General features: G+C 40.7%; 1 protein-coding gene across 1 annotated transcript in view; it reads right to left on the reverse strand.

Annotated features, from left to right (window-relative positions):
* AHRR (aryl hydrocarbon receptor repressor) overlaps positions 1-14,830 on the reverse strand; it is a 576,129-nt gene that overhangs the window by 88,680 nt on the left and 472,619 nt on the right. The window contains exon 6 of the mRNA XM_069730527.1: positions 6,509-6,638. Within this exon, the coding sequence (XP_069586628.1) occupies positions 6,509-6,638 (130 nt within the window). The remainder of the gene's footprint in view (positions 1-6,508; positions 6,639-14,830) is intronic.

Below are 14,830 nucleotides of genomic sequence, written 5' to 3' on the forward strand. Positions count from 1 at the left end.
AGGATTTTTATAAAGGTTACTAAAGTATCACACCATTAAACTTCAGTGGCCTGACTGCTCATTTTTTGCCTGAACTTGTAGATGCAAAATATCCTAAATTTTTATTGTATTTTCACCTTATATTTTTTAATACAAATTGTCTTCCGTTGTAAAGCATTTTATGTATTTCACTATTATTACATGTGTTAAACTCATTGATTGTGGACTCATATGACTCCCCCTCCCTTTGGACATGGCTAAACAAACGCATCCGCAATTTACCGACATCCGTGGGGTCCCCATGCATCTCTTCCAAGATCTGCAATACTTTGATGAAAGTGTTCCGCTCATGTGGGGGCCAAAATTTGACAGAGCATCTAGCTTCCCCGTACAGGGCCATCACAGCAATCTCTGCCTGCATAGTGGGGGTCATGGGGTGCATCCTTAGCATGCCTTTAACCCGCTCGGACCAATACCATAGCAATGAATTGCTCCCTGTAAACTTTGGGAGGTTGCTGAGCATGGCCCCCAGTGGCAAGCTGGCCCTTGGGACACCCGTGGCCGCTTGGTCTGTCACCTCTGTGCTTGTGGACTGCATCCTGCCGACTGCGCCAAGGGTAAGCAGGTTGCGGGATGCAGTGACAGACAGAAGGTAGAGCTAGGGTTAACAGATTTAACAGTTTAATCAAACAGGGTGTTAACTCCTCGCAGGGAGAGAAATGGTTATAGGGTAGATAATAGGAATATCAAGTGCAGAACAATAATGGTCCCGTTGTTAGACTTATCGTGTCCTTTATGCTCCTCCACTGCAGAAGATCCCGCTGGGGATAAAGCACACTGCCTACCCTGCTGGTTCGCGCCAAACTGCCCCTCACTGTGCGCGCTTTTGCTTTTATCACGCCCCTCCTACATGGGTGAAGAGGTTGGTCTGGTCCCTCATTTCTTCCCCTCAGAAAAAGCCTCAACAGTTCCGGACCCTTCAAGCAGGTACCCACAGCCTGGTCTTCCTCCTTACACAGTCACTCTATGTTACACCACAAACCATCAGGATTCTTTGGGGTTAAGTGTGAGTCTGGGTGGTCACTGACTGCAGGGATGTGATTTGCATAGTTTAGGCCACATTCTAACTAGTATGCTCAGCCTTGCTCAATTCAATGCAAAGGCCTTTATGTTTTATCAGTGTCCTAATTATTAATATATTGAAACCTTGAAATATTGAAACTTTAAAACAACCCTCCACCCTGGGACTGAAAAGTGACTTTACATTTCTCATGTTTAGTCACCTTACCTGGAGCCCTCCTTTTATCTCCCACTGTTTCCTCTCCTCCACTCATGGTGTTCTGCTCCTCCTGCTTCCAAGACGGCATGGGGAGTGCAGCAGTAAGTCTACACCACACCTCTCCTTTCTTCCCTGTGCAGTGGAATAGGTAAGGGGAAGTTCTGATTTAAACTTACCACTAGGATTGTAACAGTTGCAGTTGCATAGGCTGCGACCATGACGGGGTTTGTAAAGTAAGGGGGCCTACCAGTGCCAGTTTTCAACTAAATGTGCATCCTTGGATGTAATTCAGTTATTATTAGTGATGAGCGAGTATACTCGTTGCTCGGGTTTTCCCGGGCATACTCGGGTGGTCTCTGAGTATTTTGGCGTGCTGTTTGTTAGGCAATCCCCACATGTATTCAAGCTGTCTAGCATCCACAAATCATGCAGCTGCGTCGACAAACTAAATCCCAGAGCACGCCGAAATACTCGGAGACCACCCGAGCATGCTGGGGAACACCCGAGCAATGAGTTTACTCGCTCATCACTAGTTATTATGTGTTGCGGTGCAGAGATTAACCAGCCCCCTGCATCACAATATCTACAGTGGTTGCCAGCCTATCAGAGGCTGCGTTCATGTTGCAGGCGGTGCATGACATCACTGCTATATTCCACCCACCCCCCTCCGCTAGCTGTCGTGGGGGAAGAGTACCGCTCACCATGCAAGCGAAGAAAGGTATGAATAATTGTTTTTTTGTTTGAGGAGAGTGCAAGGAAGAAGGAACATTATTAAATTGAAGGACCCAGGATGGGGGACATTATTACTAGACAGGGGTCATTATTAAATAATGGAGGATATTCTTAACCCCTTAATTACCTGAGGTATTTCAGTTTTTGCATTTTCCTTTTTCACTCCCCTTCTTCCCAGAGCCATAACTTTTATTATTTTTCCGTCAATATGGCCATGTGAGCCATGGCGCTTATAACAATCTTGCAATGACAACCATCGAGGTCTGCTGCCGACTTCTAGTTGTCATGCCGACCTATCAGCGGGATTAGCAATGCGCTTCCTGTAAGCGCGAGTTAAATGCCGCTGTCAGAGATTGACAGCGGCATTTAACTAGTTAACTGTTGTGGGCACATGACAGCTGCATAGATCAGTACTCCTCATGCCATCTTGGAAGCGTGAAGAATAGAACGCTAATCTGATCAAAAGAGGTAGCGGCAAGAAAACAGATGACACTAGGTAGTGTGAGTATATGTGATGAAACGTCACACTATAGTCCAAGGGTAGAGGATCGCTTTAACCTAACACCTTCTAGTCGTCAAAGGATATTTGTTCTTTACTCCCATTTAGAGACACAACAAAAGAAAATGATACGCGTAGAACTCTGACTATGTCTCACATCAGTAATGTAAAAGGATTTTTTTGCATTTTATGTTTGTGGTTGGTTTATTAACAAAAATGTGCCTCTGGGGGAAAATATATATTTCTGAATCCAAAAAGACATGAAACCTGAGCAGCACTGGGATCATTTTATTAGCAAAGGCCTGCCAGTATTGGACCAATAAGCTTAATTATCCTGATGCTGGCACTAACTGTCTATATAACTGCTGCCACAAATGATCCGTTCTCGTGGTTTACAATGCCTGGAAGACCAATCCATCACATCAAACATTAAAGGCCACTGACACTTGGATTGTCTTACTATTTTCTTCTGATTGAAATAGAAGAGGAGAACATGAAATGTGAAGATCTTTATCTGTGACTAATCCTCTATTAAGAACACTTAAGTGGGCCATTAAATGCCATGCCGTGCCATTTCACCTAAGACTAGTAAGTGAATGAAACCAATCTGAGTTTCAGTACACCTTTCATTATTACTGCGGTGGATGACTATAAATCTACCACAAACAACTAATAGAGGTTCAGAGCTGAAGTGTTCAACGCTATTTGTCTGCTAAGAGTTTGACAACTCTGTGGCAGTGTGCCAGGTACATCTTGAGGTGAAGACTTTTTTTTTAAGATGACTTGTTTTTATGTTTCACGCCATAGCTAAAACCACAAAATGTTAATTTTGAAACATATTACAATTATCTAACCTTACGTGCAGCCCAATTTGCCCATCAGCCACCCCCACATGGGTAGCCCCATTTGTGGCATTTAGTCCTGACAGCATCAAAAGTATGCACAAGTATTGGTGGCATTACCAAGCCGATAGCTGTCAGATGTAGATATGTCTATGTTACCAATGCTATTGCTTTCGCTTACTATATATATTATTTATTCATGTTATACTGTAGTTGTTCCACATGGGTATATCTACCACCAGTCTGGGGCTACCCTTTTTCTAACCAAAGTTGGGTCTGAACTTCCAAATTGTTGGATCCTGGCGTGCAGAGCCTCGAGGTTCCTCTTTGCTGTGAAAATGTGACATCCCGGTTGTTAGTGAAAGATCTCGCTCTCTGCACTAACCCAGCACTGCTGCAACCTTTAAACCCTTACCGACATCTGCTGTGCATGTATTACGCAAGAAGGTGTATGGAGCAGGCTCATGTTGTGAGCCTGCCCTATACCAAGCAAGCAATGGCTGGGTGTAACAGCTAGGGCCTACCTCTAACAACCAACTGTTAACCTATTAAATGCTGCTGTCAAACTCTGACAGCAGCATTAACAGCGTGCAGGCATGGGGCACATCATTCTTTGGGCCCATTGATTGTTAAGATAGCCATGAGTCTGTTGAAGACGTCCATGTAGTGATGAACTTCTTTGTGTTTACATTTTCCTGAGTTTTGACCTTACCTTTGCCTTGTTCCCACAAACTCTCTCCCGATAAAAGCTAGAGGCTTTGGTAATTACACCATTGCCAGTTGCTGTGTTCTTTAAGTTTGTAAGCTTCTGTTTTTCTGACAAACCATTGCAAAACTTCAATAACTGTTCCAATAGTTGTTCATGTGTTCCAGTGTCTGCATCCCTTACTGATTGATACAAGAATGTGCAAATTGTATTCCCCCTTTTTTTTTTTTTTTTTTTGTGTGTGTTTTATCTAAATTTTATATCTGTATTGTCAAAAAAGTTTAATAAAAGCATTATTGGAAAAAGAATGGTCTTAATACACTGCATCACTGTAGGAGATACATGGGGTTTTTTCCATGGGCACAAAATTCTTAGGGGCACAAAATTTCAAAATAAAAAAATATAAAAAAAGCAAATAGCAGTGATGTCACTACCTCCGAAGATCTTGGCCAACTGATATACAACGGACTTCTGGCCAGGTACCTCAAATCTCAGAGAAAGAACTGCATCAAAGTCAACATGATGCCGATACAGTTGGAGCCTGTGGTAGAGCAGAGAGCGTAAGGTTCCCTGTCATGCTTTTTTCCTTTGCACCACAAACTACATTAGCGCCTCATTGTGTTTGCATTGGTGTGCATGTGCTGGCCCTCTTGATGTGTGCATGTGAGAAGAGGACTCAGTTTCTTGACGGGTATACTTTATTCTTTTTGTGAAGATCAGCACATAGGTGGAATTATTAATTTTTAAGGGGGCACTTAAGATGCTTAAAAGGGGCTGTCGACTCTCAGTTCCCTGGAACGGCTTGTTATTAAAAAGAAAACCTGTTCTTAATTCTCCATCAATGGGTCCAGCGCTGAGTCTTTTAAGGGGGCAATTAGTAGGCATTTTTACTTTGATAGGGAGGTTGCCCTTTTACAGGGTTTTTGCGGCTTTATGGTGTCTATGTTGACATTACTTCCATCGGTTGACAAGAATTTGGACTTTCTAATAGCATTTTACTATTCCGCTTCTACCAATTTTACTTTTATTGTGCATATACACCTTATTCAATAATGCTTCACTTTTTTGTTTTTATTTTGGTCATGATACAATAATATGCCTTCTGTTTTCTGTGTACCTACTTGCCTTGCAATATCATTGTACATCTATAATATTTTCTTCTTCTCCCTTATTGCATTCAATACCCTACTCGACCATTGCTGATATACATTGCTCTTAGGTCCATCTCTCATGTTGCTTCTTCTGCGCCAGTGTACCTTTTACTCTCTCAGAGTTGCAACATATCCTATCTCACCTGTGCCAGCTACTTCCGGTTGATGGAATGCACATACCCATTTCCGGTTTATGTGGCACTCACGTCACCTTTATGCGCCTATGCCCTGACTGGAATTGTTCCTGCATATGTCCAGTGAACGCCGCCCACAGGTGTTGGCGATCATCGGAACATTAGTAGGTGCACTTATTTGTATTTATACCCAACATGACTGACAATACTCTGACTTCCCCTGACGAAGCTACATGGGTTAGTGACACGAATTGGGTCTGACAGGCACAATCTGACTTCACATTGGGGTAAGTATGTTTATTAGACATGCTGCTATTCAATTTTATTATTTATAACTCTCTTAACCATTGCAATATGGGAATGTATAAGGCATAATCTACTGCACTGTGTATCTCTCCTGGTGGTTGGTCATACAATCTGCACTTTACTGCAGTGCTTTGGTTATTTATTTATTATTGCTGATCTTGCATCATACTAGTAACGCTATATAATTGCAAGTTTGCACATGAGAGCTTTATTTTACATACTTACTCAATATGTACACTTTATATTCTTTTATTTAAATTGGAGTCTTTCTCATATTTTCATCTATGGGTTATTTTCCCCATTACGCCTGTCCACTGTGTTCAAATCTCAGTCGTTTCATGTTTGTATGTTTTTCATGGTTTTGGCACTTCTTGTTCCTAATAAAGCCTTTTTCATTGTCATATCCTTGGTGTGTGCACTATTCATTTGCGCTTTCTTCCTGCTGCCACTGGTCCATGAGGCTCCTAATTGCTGAGCACATAATGTCACATAATTGATTTTCCTTTATGACAGTTTTCTGCCTGATTTTTTGTTGTTTTTGTCCCCAATATTGTCTCGGCATCATGCTCCTGCAATCTGACTTTTAGCTAATCATCATGGCTTCCTCTTTCTCCCTTTAGGTATTAGTCTGTCACCAGTATTAGGCTTGCTAATGATTACCATTCTCTCTCAATGAACTTGGCATTACAAAGGATCTCTGACTGAGATTCTGATATTGAGGAAGAATTGATAGATCCTGACTACTTATCCAGAAAGAGCAGATACTGGATACAAGTAAAAATTGCAAGTTAAGTAGCAATACTTTATGAAAATTCAATACCATGAAAAATGCTACCAAATGCTACCAACATTAACGCTTTTCAGTGTCTAATAAACCAACCTGTTTCTGTTTGAGACTCCTGTGCAAGCACCATCTGTTGGGGATTCATGGCCCAGTGAAGCTGCCTGCAGAATTCCTGCCGATCATCCACATGGATGTAATCATAGACATTTTGATGCATGACGTCAGTCTGAAATATCAAATTGTAAAGAAACTGAATCAGATAATCCATTTTCAATTGCCAACTAGTTTAATCCTATATTTTGTCAACTGGCTTACAGATAAATAATACACATTGCAACAGGTATTATAGAAAACAAATGGTAATCAGCAAAAAAGGCTAAAGGTACCGTCACACTCAGCAACGCTGCAGCGATATAGACAACGAGCCGATATAGACAACGAGCCGATCGCTGGAGCGGCGCTGTTTAGGTCGCTGTAGAGACTTCAAACACAATTACTCCAGAACGATGCAGGAGCGATCCAGTGACGTACTTATCGTTCTCGCTGGTTGTTAGCTCCATGTAAAACATTGCTGGCATCGTTGCTTTTGATGTCAAACATGACGATACACGCCGACCTGATGACCAAATAAAGTTCTGGACTTCTAGCTCCGACCAGCGATGGCACAGCGGGATCCAGATCGCTGCTACGTGTCAAACACAACGAGATCGCTATCCAGGACGCTGCAACGTCACGGATCGTTGTCGTTCTCGTTGTAAAGTTGCTGAGTGTGACGGTACCTTAAGAATGAAGGTTGCCTGCTTTGGATAATCTTGTTAGAAGGGTTCACTAATGATTGTATGTTAATTATGTGTTTTCCCAAAACTTCGACTGATAATATAAAGGGGATATCTGGGCATGTAATATTGATGACAAATGTTTAGGTAATCAAAATCAGTACAATGGGTGTCCAACATCCGGCACCACCTCAGATAGTTCTTATTAGCGTTTGACGTGAACTTTGGATCCGCAGCGAAATACTTCATAGTGCGGCGGCGCATGCGCACTAATGCTTTTGGCTTTGCCCGCAGTTGGGCAAAGCATACTGTGCGTGCGCAAGGCAAGATTGCCTTGCACACACGTGTAATACCGAGGTAACCAACTCACATTCAAGAAAATAGTGCGGCCAGCGGGAAAGGAAGGGGTCAATGAAACAACAGAAAACACCGCCCATCGGACTGAACACAGGGCCCGCCAAAATCAGGTGACAAGTCCCTTTAAATAATCACTATCATGTAAATTAAACGTGATATTTTGACATGATTAAAGTTGTAAGTTTTGGTGGTGTAGACACTTAATGAGAGGCTTGTAAAGCTCGACCAAGCTAAGGCAGGTTGATGGGTATGAAGAGGGCACAATACCTAAAAAGTAGCCAGAACCCTTTTATTGCAGACACTGATAAGAGCATGGATGTACATAATTAAAAGGAGCCCTTTTCTTTTGGTACTAGTAGCCAATATGCTGACCACCTGGGATAGGAGAATTGTATGCTTGTTTGTCCCACATCATTAGGTAATTCCCAGTACTCTTGGGTAATACCCAATACCCTTTCCATATAATTTTAAAAGCACCACCTGTCATCTCCTATCTCAGTAATCTGAATGTCTGTTATGAGGGCACAACATTATATCTTAATTATCCAGACGTCTATTTTTAGCAAGCCACAAAGAATACACTGCTGTCTATATGTTGACTTTTCAATTTATGTGTTTTTTTCTGGTTAGTCAAGAAAAAAGACTTTTGCTTGTGTAAGCCTGTAATATTGCTTTGCAAGTTGACATTTAATGTAACATACAGTGCTGCTATCCTGGATAACTAGTGATGTTTGTTGATATACTAATTACACATTGTCCAAGACAGCTAGCTTGTTGACTTAAAAAACAGAGTAGGACAAACTATACAAATAGATGACATAATCAAACAATGCAAATTGGTTGTCACTAGTGATGAGCGTGTGTGCTCATTACTCGAGATTTCCAAGCATGCTCAGGTGTTCTCCGAGTATCTTGGGCGTACTCGTAAATTATGATTGTGTGGCTGCAGCTGCATGATTTGCAGCTGTTAGACAACCTGAACACATGCATGGTTTGCCTGTTTGTTAGGGAATCCCCACATGTATTCAGGCTGTCTAGCAGCTGCAGCAACACAAGCATAATCTACGAGCACGCCCAAGATACTCTGAGAACACCTGAGCATGCTTGGAAATCTTGAGTAACGAGCACACGCAGCCATCATTAGTCATCAACATTCTTTCCCTTATTTGTGACTGTTGGATTGAAGGACACTTATTAACCATAAAAAGAGGTTAAATGCCTCTGAAAGAGACTATGAGATTCAGCCAAGACATCTAGAGATCCAAAGGACCAGAGACAGGACAGCATCCACGACATTATGGCTCCATCACAAGGGACACAGATTCGTCATTCTACAGGATGCAAGACCACGGCCCCGGCTGAAAGAATACAGATCTGCGCCATTGACCATCGTAAATCCATGGATATGTTTGGAGAAAACCAGGATTGGGACCCGCCTGTTACCTGGGTTCATGGAGATGTTTGGAGAAGCCAGGTTGTGACACTGCGGTCAACTGGCCTTGCTCCTCAATGGACTGTCATCTTTCTAAGCTTTTCGTCACCTCCTATCTGTGTGTGCCACAGGTGGGGTAGTCGCCGCTAGAAGATGAAGCCAGGCTGTGACCCTCCAGTCAACTGACCTTGTAAGTGAATGGAATGGAATTTTCCTAAGCATGTCATTACCTTCTCTCTGTGTGCGTGCCACAGGTGATGTAGTCTACCATGAAAGCTCTGAAGTATGTGACTATCCCAGCCAGTCAGCAAAAGGGTGAGACTCTGTAATGTGCACCATATTGGGGTACTTTGCTGGGACTGTTCTACATGTTACCTGTCTGTTTTGTGGGTCAATAAAGTATTGCCACACTGTTTTCCCCTCACCCTTTGTTGGCCGAGTAGTGTTATGCCCATGTTAAAAGGAGAGCATGCATACGGTGGGACAATCCCTGGTCCGCGTGGTTTCGGCTAGTGGACCTGGGCGTTCACTGACCCCTCCGTGTCTCCATATCTGTTTTTAGTGAATACAGCTTTTACCGGTTTTTCTCATGAATTCAAAGTGAAATATCAACCGAGGAGGAGAAAGAAGCAGATTTCTCTGATAAGACATATTACAAAGTTGCTTGTTTTCATGTGTACTTTTTGATACATGAATTAAACATTACAGTGATCGCTACTCTTTAATCATAGATCTAAAGATATTTATTGGTTATTGACTAAGGCTACTAGCACATTATGATATGTTTAGTGAACAGTGTATTTTGGGGGGAAATTAGCACTTGGGAAGGATGTATCTGAGTTTGGTCGGCACATTACGAAGGACAGAACAGAGAAAATTCATTAGAAAATGCCAACAACCAGCTTTACTTTATATCGAAAACTAAACAGAATAGGTTTCCTACTTATGAGATGAAGGTATACTATCTAGAACCTCAAACAAGTTGGGTCTGTAGCTTAGTTCACAGTTATCTCCTCTATACCTATAAAACCATAACTTTATTCAACATATAGCAAAACTAAATGATACACAATATACAAATGACATCATACAAAGTGATGAAAACACCAGGGGGAGTGCCTGCCCCTATACTGGCCTATATGTATCTACCTAACACCCTAATACCTGCGCACTGGCGCCCGCGCTCAACGACGGCTTTCCCTGCTCACCCTATAGGGCCCTATGGTGGCAGGGAGTACGGCAGAGATTAAACAGGTAGGTTTAATCTCTGCACATGGAAAGAAAAATCCAGCTCCAGGAATAAAAATTATCAAAAATGTATTTAAACATATTAAAATATGGAAAACTGCTAACAAGCGAAAAATTACATCATTTGTTATAAGTTGAATAAAGTTATGGTTTTATAGGTATAGAGGAGATAACTGTGAACTATTGTTGGATTGATCTCCTATTAAATTATTGGTCAAAACTGTGATCCAATTTGGTCTGTAAATTGAGGCTTATTAAAAAGCCCAAAATATTGCCGAACGTAAAGTTTTCTGCTTCCAGTTTTTTTTTTTTTAATTCTGCCTCACAGTAGCTGCAATGCTACAGTAGTATAATGTCATCACTAATTTTCCTTGACACAGGAGTATAAAAAGTTTCTGGCATTCAGTAAGTAAGAAATGTCCCCATGCAACATCAGCCTTGAACTGATGTTTGAATTTTGCAAAAACTAAGAAAGAGTTAAAAGTGTTAAAACATAATGTAATACATTTTCTAGATTTAATTTGCAATTGTTATGACAGGCAACCACTTTTATACTCCAGCACATAACATACCGACAAAGTGACAAATATAAATTATCTTATTATTGGTACAATTCTAAGAGCATTAAAACACCAGGGAGAACATGAGCTGGAACGCATAAGAAATGATTTAATTATTGTTCCAATCATCATCAGGATAAAAGTCTTGGGCCTTGGATGATGGAAGTAGAACTGACATGAGTTAGAACTTTGCTTGTGGATTCAACATCTCCACAGCTTTAACTTCCAAACATTTGGAAATCATTACTTAAAACCCAGTTCCTACATAACTGCTACACTATATCACTAATACACCGAGAACTTATTGTTTATGGCACATTTCCACTGCCTGGTATCTGAAACACATCCCCTGCTTTGGACATGAATGCGGAAATTGAAATGTAGCTTTCACCCGCTCTATATTATAGAGCTAACGTAATGGTATTAGGTGACAACTGAAAGTAGCAGGACCATCTTACAGAAAGGAAAAGCATCTGTAAGTGATAGAACACATTTATATAGTGATGGAAAATACACAGGGAAAAACACAAGAAAACAAAAAAAGTGAAACCATACCGTACAAAAAATCCATGGGATTGATAGAAATAAAATCTAAAGATGAAAAGATCTGAGATTCCATGCTGTCATTGTATGTCGATCCACTTTAAGGCAATATATTGAATAATACAGACTTTAGATTCTATTGTAATACCTACATAAAAATGACATTACATTAGCTGTCCAGTTATAGGCTTAGAACTATATATGAGTAAAGATGAAGAAAATGTACAAATTTTGAGCTTTTCAAACACGTACGGAAAACTCAGATTAGAGCAAAAACACTTTTGTCTGTATTATTTTTCTACATATCTCAAAAGCTTTAAACAATCTGTCATTGTCCAATTCACTAACTACAGGACCTGTTATAGTGTCATAATGAAGCAGCAGGAGACCATTCACTACAAGAAAGATAAATGCAAAAGCTAATAATGGTGTGGATGAAGTAGGTTACAAATATTACAGAAGAAACGTGAAATATCCCTCAATTGGCTGAAAGTCTGCAAGAAATATGCCAATACTACTACTTCTCCTACTACTACTAACTACTCCTCCTACTACTAACTACTACCACTACTACTACTATTACTTTTACTACTACTAACTACTACCATTACTACCATTAGTCCTCCTCCTACAACTACTACTTTTACTGCTACTTCTACTACCATGTTACACCATGTTTTTGTACTTAACTGACATTATCACTTTCCATAACTAAAATGTGAAAACTAACTGAGGAATAAAGAGTTCTATAAGTTTAAATTGACAGTAGTTTATCACTATCCCCACTCCCAAAAATGTCAATTACTCAACAATTTCAGTACAGGCACTGAACCAGCAGAACCAGCCTTATGATAAAGGCTTTAAGACATTCTCTACTGAGGCATCCCTAAACACCTTGGATGGCCATCAGCCAAGCAATGGTTTGGCTGACTCTTCGACCAGCTTGTATCTTTGCCATTCCTCCAATACATAGGAGTGCTCATTTCACTCAATGCTCCTTGCGTTCTCTATGAGAGAGCTGTGGCCAGATATCTCTAAGGGGAGCACAAGGATCGTCAGCCCAAAATCAGACATGCTGGATTCTTAACTCCCTGACAACCAACTGTCCGTGGTTCCAATATACATTAGATTGTTGGCCCATGGGCGGACATATCATTGGTGCAACTTCTGCTTCTGCACAGGGGTGCAGTAGGTAAGGGGGCCACTTTTACCTTCAAACACCAATCATCATATATCATAGACAGAATTGACGACGTTAGTCTAATGTGTATGCGGGGGCATTAGTGTTAGAGGAAAATAGGTATTTACAAGGTTGGCCCACTTTATATGTAGCTTTCATAGATGATCAGACTATAAAATGAAGTTTCACTGCAACTTGTAGGATTTCAGCAGTATTTTATACTAAGCTCTGGTAATGCTGTAAATGCACGACTATTAGAGAATGCAATTCTACCACAAGAAAACATATAAATGAAGAAGCAGCCAGTCTATTTAGACATGCAAAAATTAAATAAATAAAAAGCAGAGGGACTCCGGCTCGTATAAAGTGTTACCACCTACTGGGTTATTTCCCACATTTTATAAGCACGCCATCTGTAATATTGACAGATTTCTCATAAAAACAGCTTTATTATTTATTAGACAAGAAACCCTGAAACTGCTGAGCATTCAAGGAATTATTCATGGTCAAAGTCACAATAAATGTGTCCTCTAAATGCACATGTGCCGTGTAACAACCGAGTAAACAACTTTGTAGGGCCAAAATAAATCATACGTTTAATTGTCTGGAAAAGCATCTAGAGCCACACAGCCCCCAATTTTTGTTAGTAAATCTACACAGTAAGGCCAGCGTCACACTCAGCGTATAAAAATACGGTCCATAATTTACGGCCGTAATACGCAGAAAAGTCCCCAAAATAGTGGTCCGTATCTCCTCCGTAGGCAGTAGGCAGGGTGTGTCAGCGAATTTTGCGCATGGCATCCTCCGTATGTAATCCGTATGGCATCCGTACTGCGAGATTTTCTCGCAGGCTTGCAAAACCGACATACAGACATACAATGGATCCATGTTCTCAAAAAATCGTAACAACATATATACTGTCTACATATATATATATATATAGACAGTATATATATATATATATATATCAGTGAGACACATATATATATATATATTAATATTTCATCCAGTGCGAGATAGCTTTAAAGCCAGTAATTCAATTGCCGGCTTTTGCGATCTCCTTCCTAAACCCGACATGATATGAGACATGGTTTACATACAGTAAACCATCTCATTGCCCCCTTTTTTTTTGCATATTCCACACTACTAATGTTAGTAGTATGTATGTACAAAATTTGGCCGCTCTATTAAATTAAAGGGTTAAATGGTGGAAGAAATTGGCGTGGGTTCCCGCGCAATTTTCTCTGCCAGAGTAGTAAAGCCAGTGACTGAGGGCAGATATTAATAGCCTGGAGAAGGTCCATGGTTATTGCCCCCCCCCCTGGCTAAAAACATCTGTCCCCAGCCACCCCAGAAAAGGCACATCTGGAAGATGCGCCTATTCCGGCACTTGGCCACTCTCTTCCCATTCCCGTGTAGCGGTGGGATATGGGGTAATGAAGGGTTAATGCCACCTTGCTATTGTAAGGTGACATTAAGCCAGATTAATAATGGCGAGGCATCAATTATGACACCTATCCATTATTAATCCAATAGCATGAAATGGTTAAAAAAACACACACACAATATTGCAAAGTATTTTAATGAAATAAACACACAGGTTGTTGTAATATTTTATTCCACTCTCAATCCACCTGAAGACCCTCGACCTGTAACAAAGTAAAAATAATAAACCAACAATATCTCATACCTTCCGTCGATCTGTTCCACGTTGTAAATCCATCTGAAGGGGTTAAAACATTTTACAGCCAGGAGCTCTGCTATAATGCAGCTGTGCTGCACATACACACTACTAACGTTAGTAGTGTGGATTATGAAAAGAAAATGGGGATATGAGATGGTTTACTGTATGTAAACCAGGTCTCATATCATGTCAGGTTTAGGAAGGAGATAGCAAAAGCCGGCAATTGAATTACCGGCGTTAAAGCTATCTAGCGCTGTATGAAATATTAATATATATATATATATATATATGTGTCTCAATGACGTATATATATATACCTATTCTATGTGTACACATTTATTTTAGCTATTCTATTCTAACCTGTCAGTGTGATTTTACTATACACCGCCCTGAATTGCCGGCTTTTCGCTAGAACACCGCTGCGTATTTCTCGCAAGTCACACTGCTGGTCCGTGTGTAATCCGTATTTTTCTCGCCCCCATAGACTTTCATTGGCGTATTTTTGTGCAATACGGTGACAAACGCAGAATGCTGCGATTTTCTACAGCCGTAGAACAGCGTATAATACGGATCAGTAAAATACGGCTGATAGGAGCTGGGGCATAGAGAAGCATTGTACCGTATGCAATCCATATTTT

The sequence above is a fragment of the Ranitomeya imitator genome, chromosome 6 (assembly GCF_032444005.1).
Source record: "Ranitomeya imitator isolate aRanImi1 chromosome 6, aRanImi1.pri, whole genome shotgun sequence".
In the NCBI taxonomy this organism is placed as follows: domain Eukaryota; kingdom Metazoa; phylum Chordata; class Amphibia; order Anura; family Dendrobatidae; genus Ranitomeya; species Ranitomeya imitator.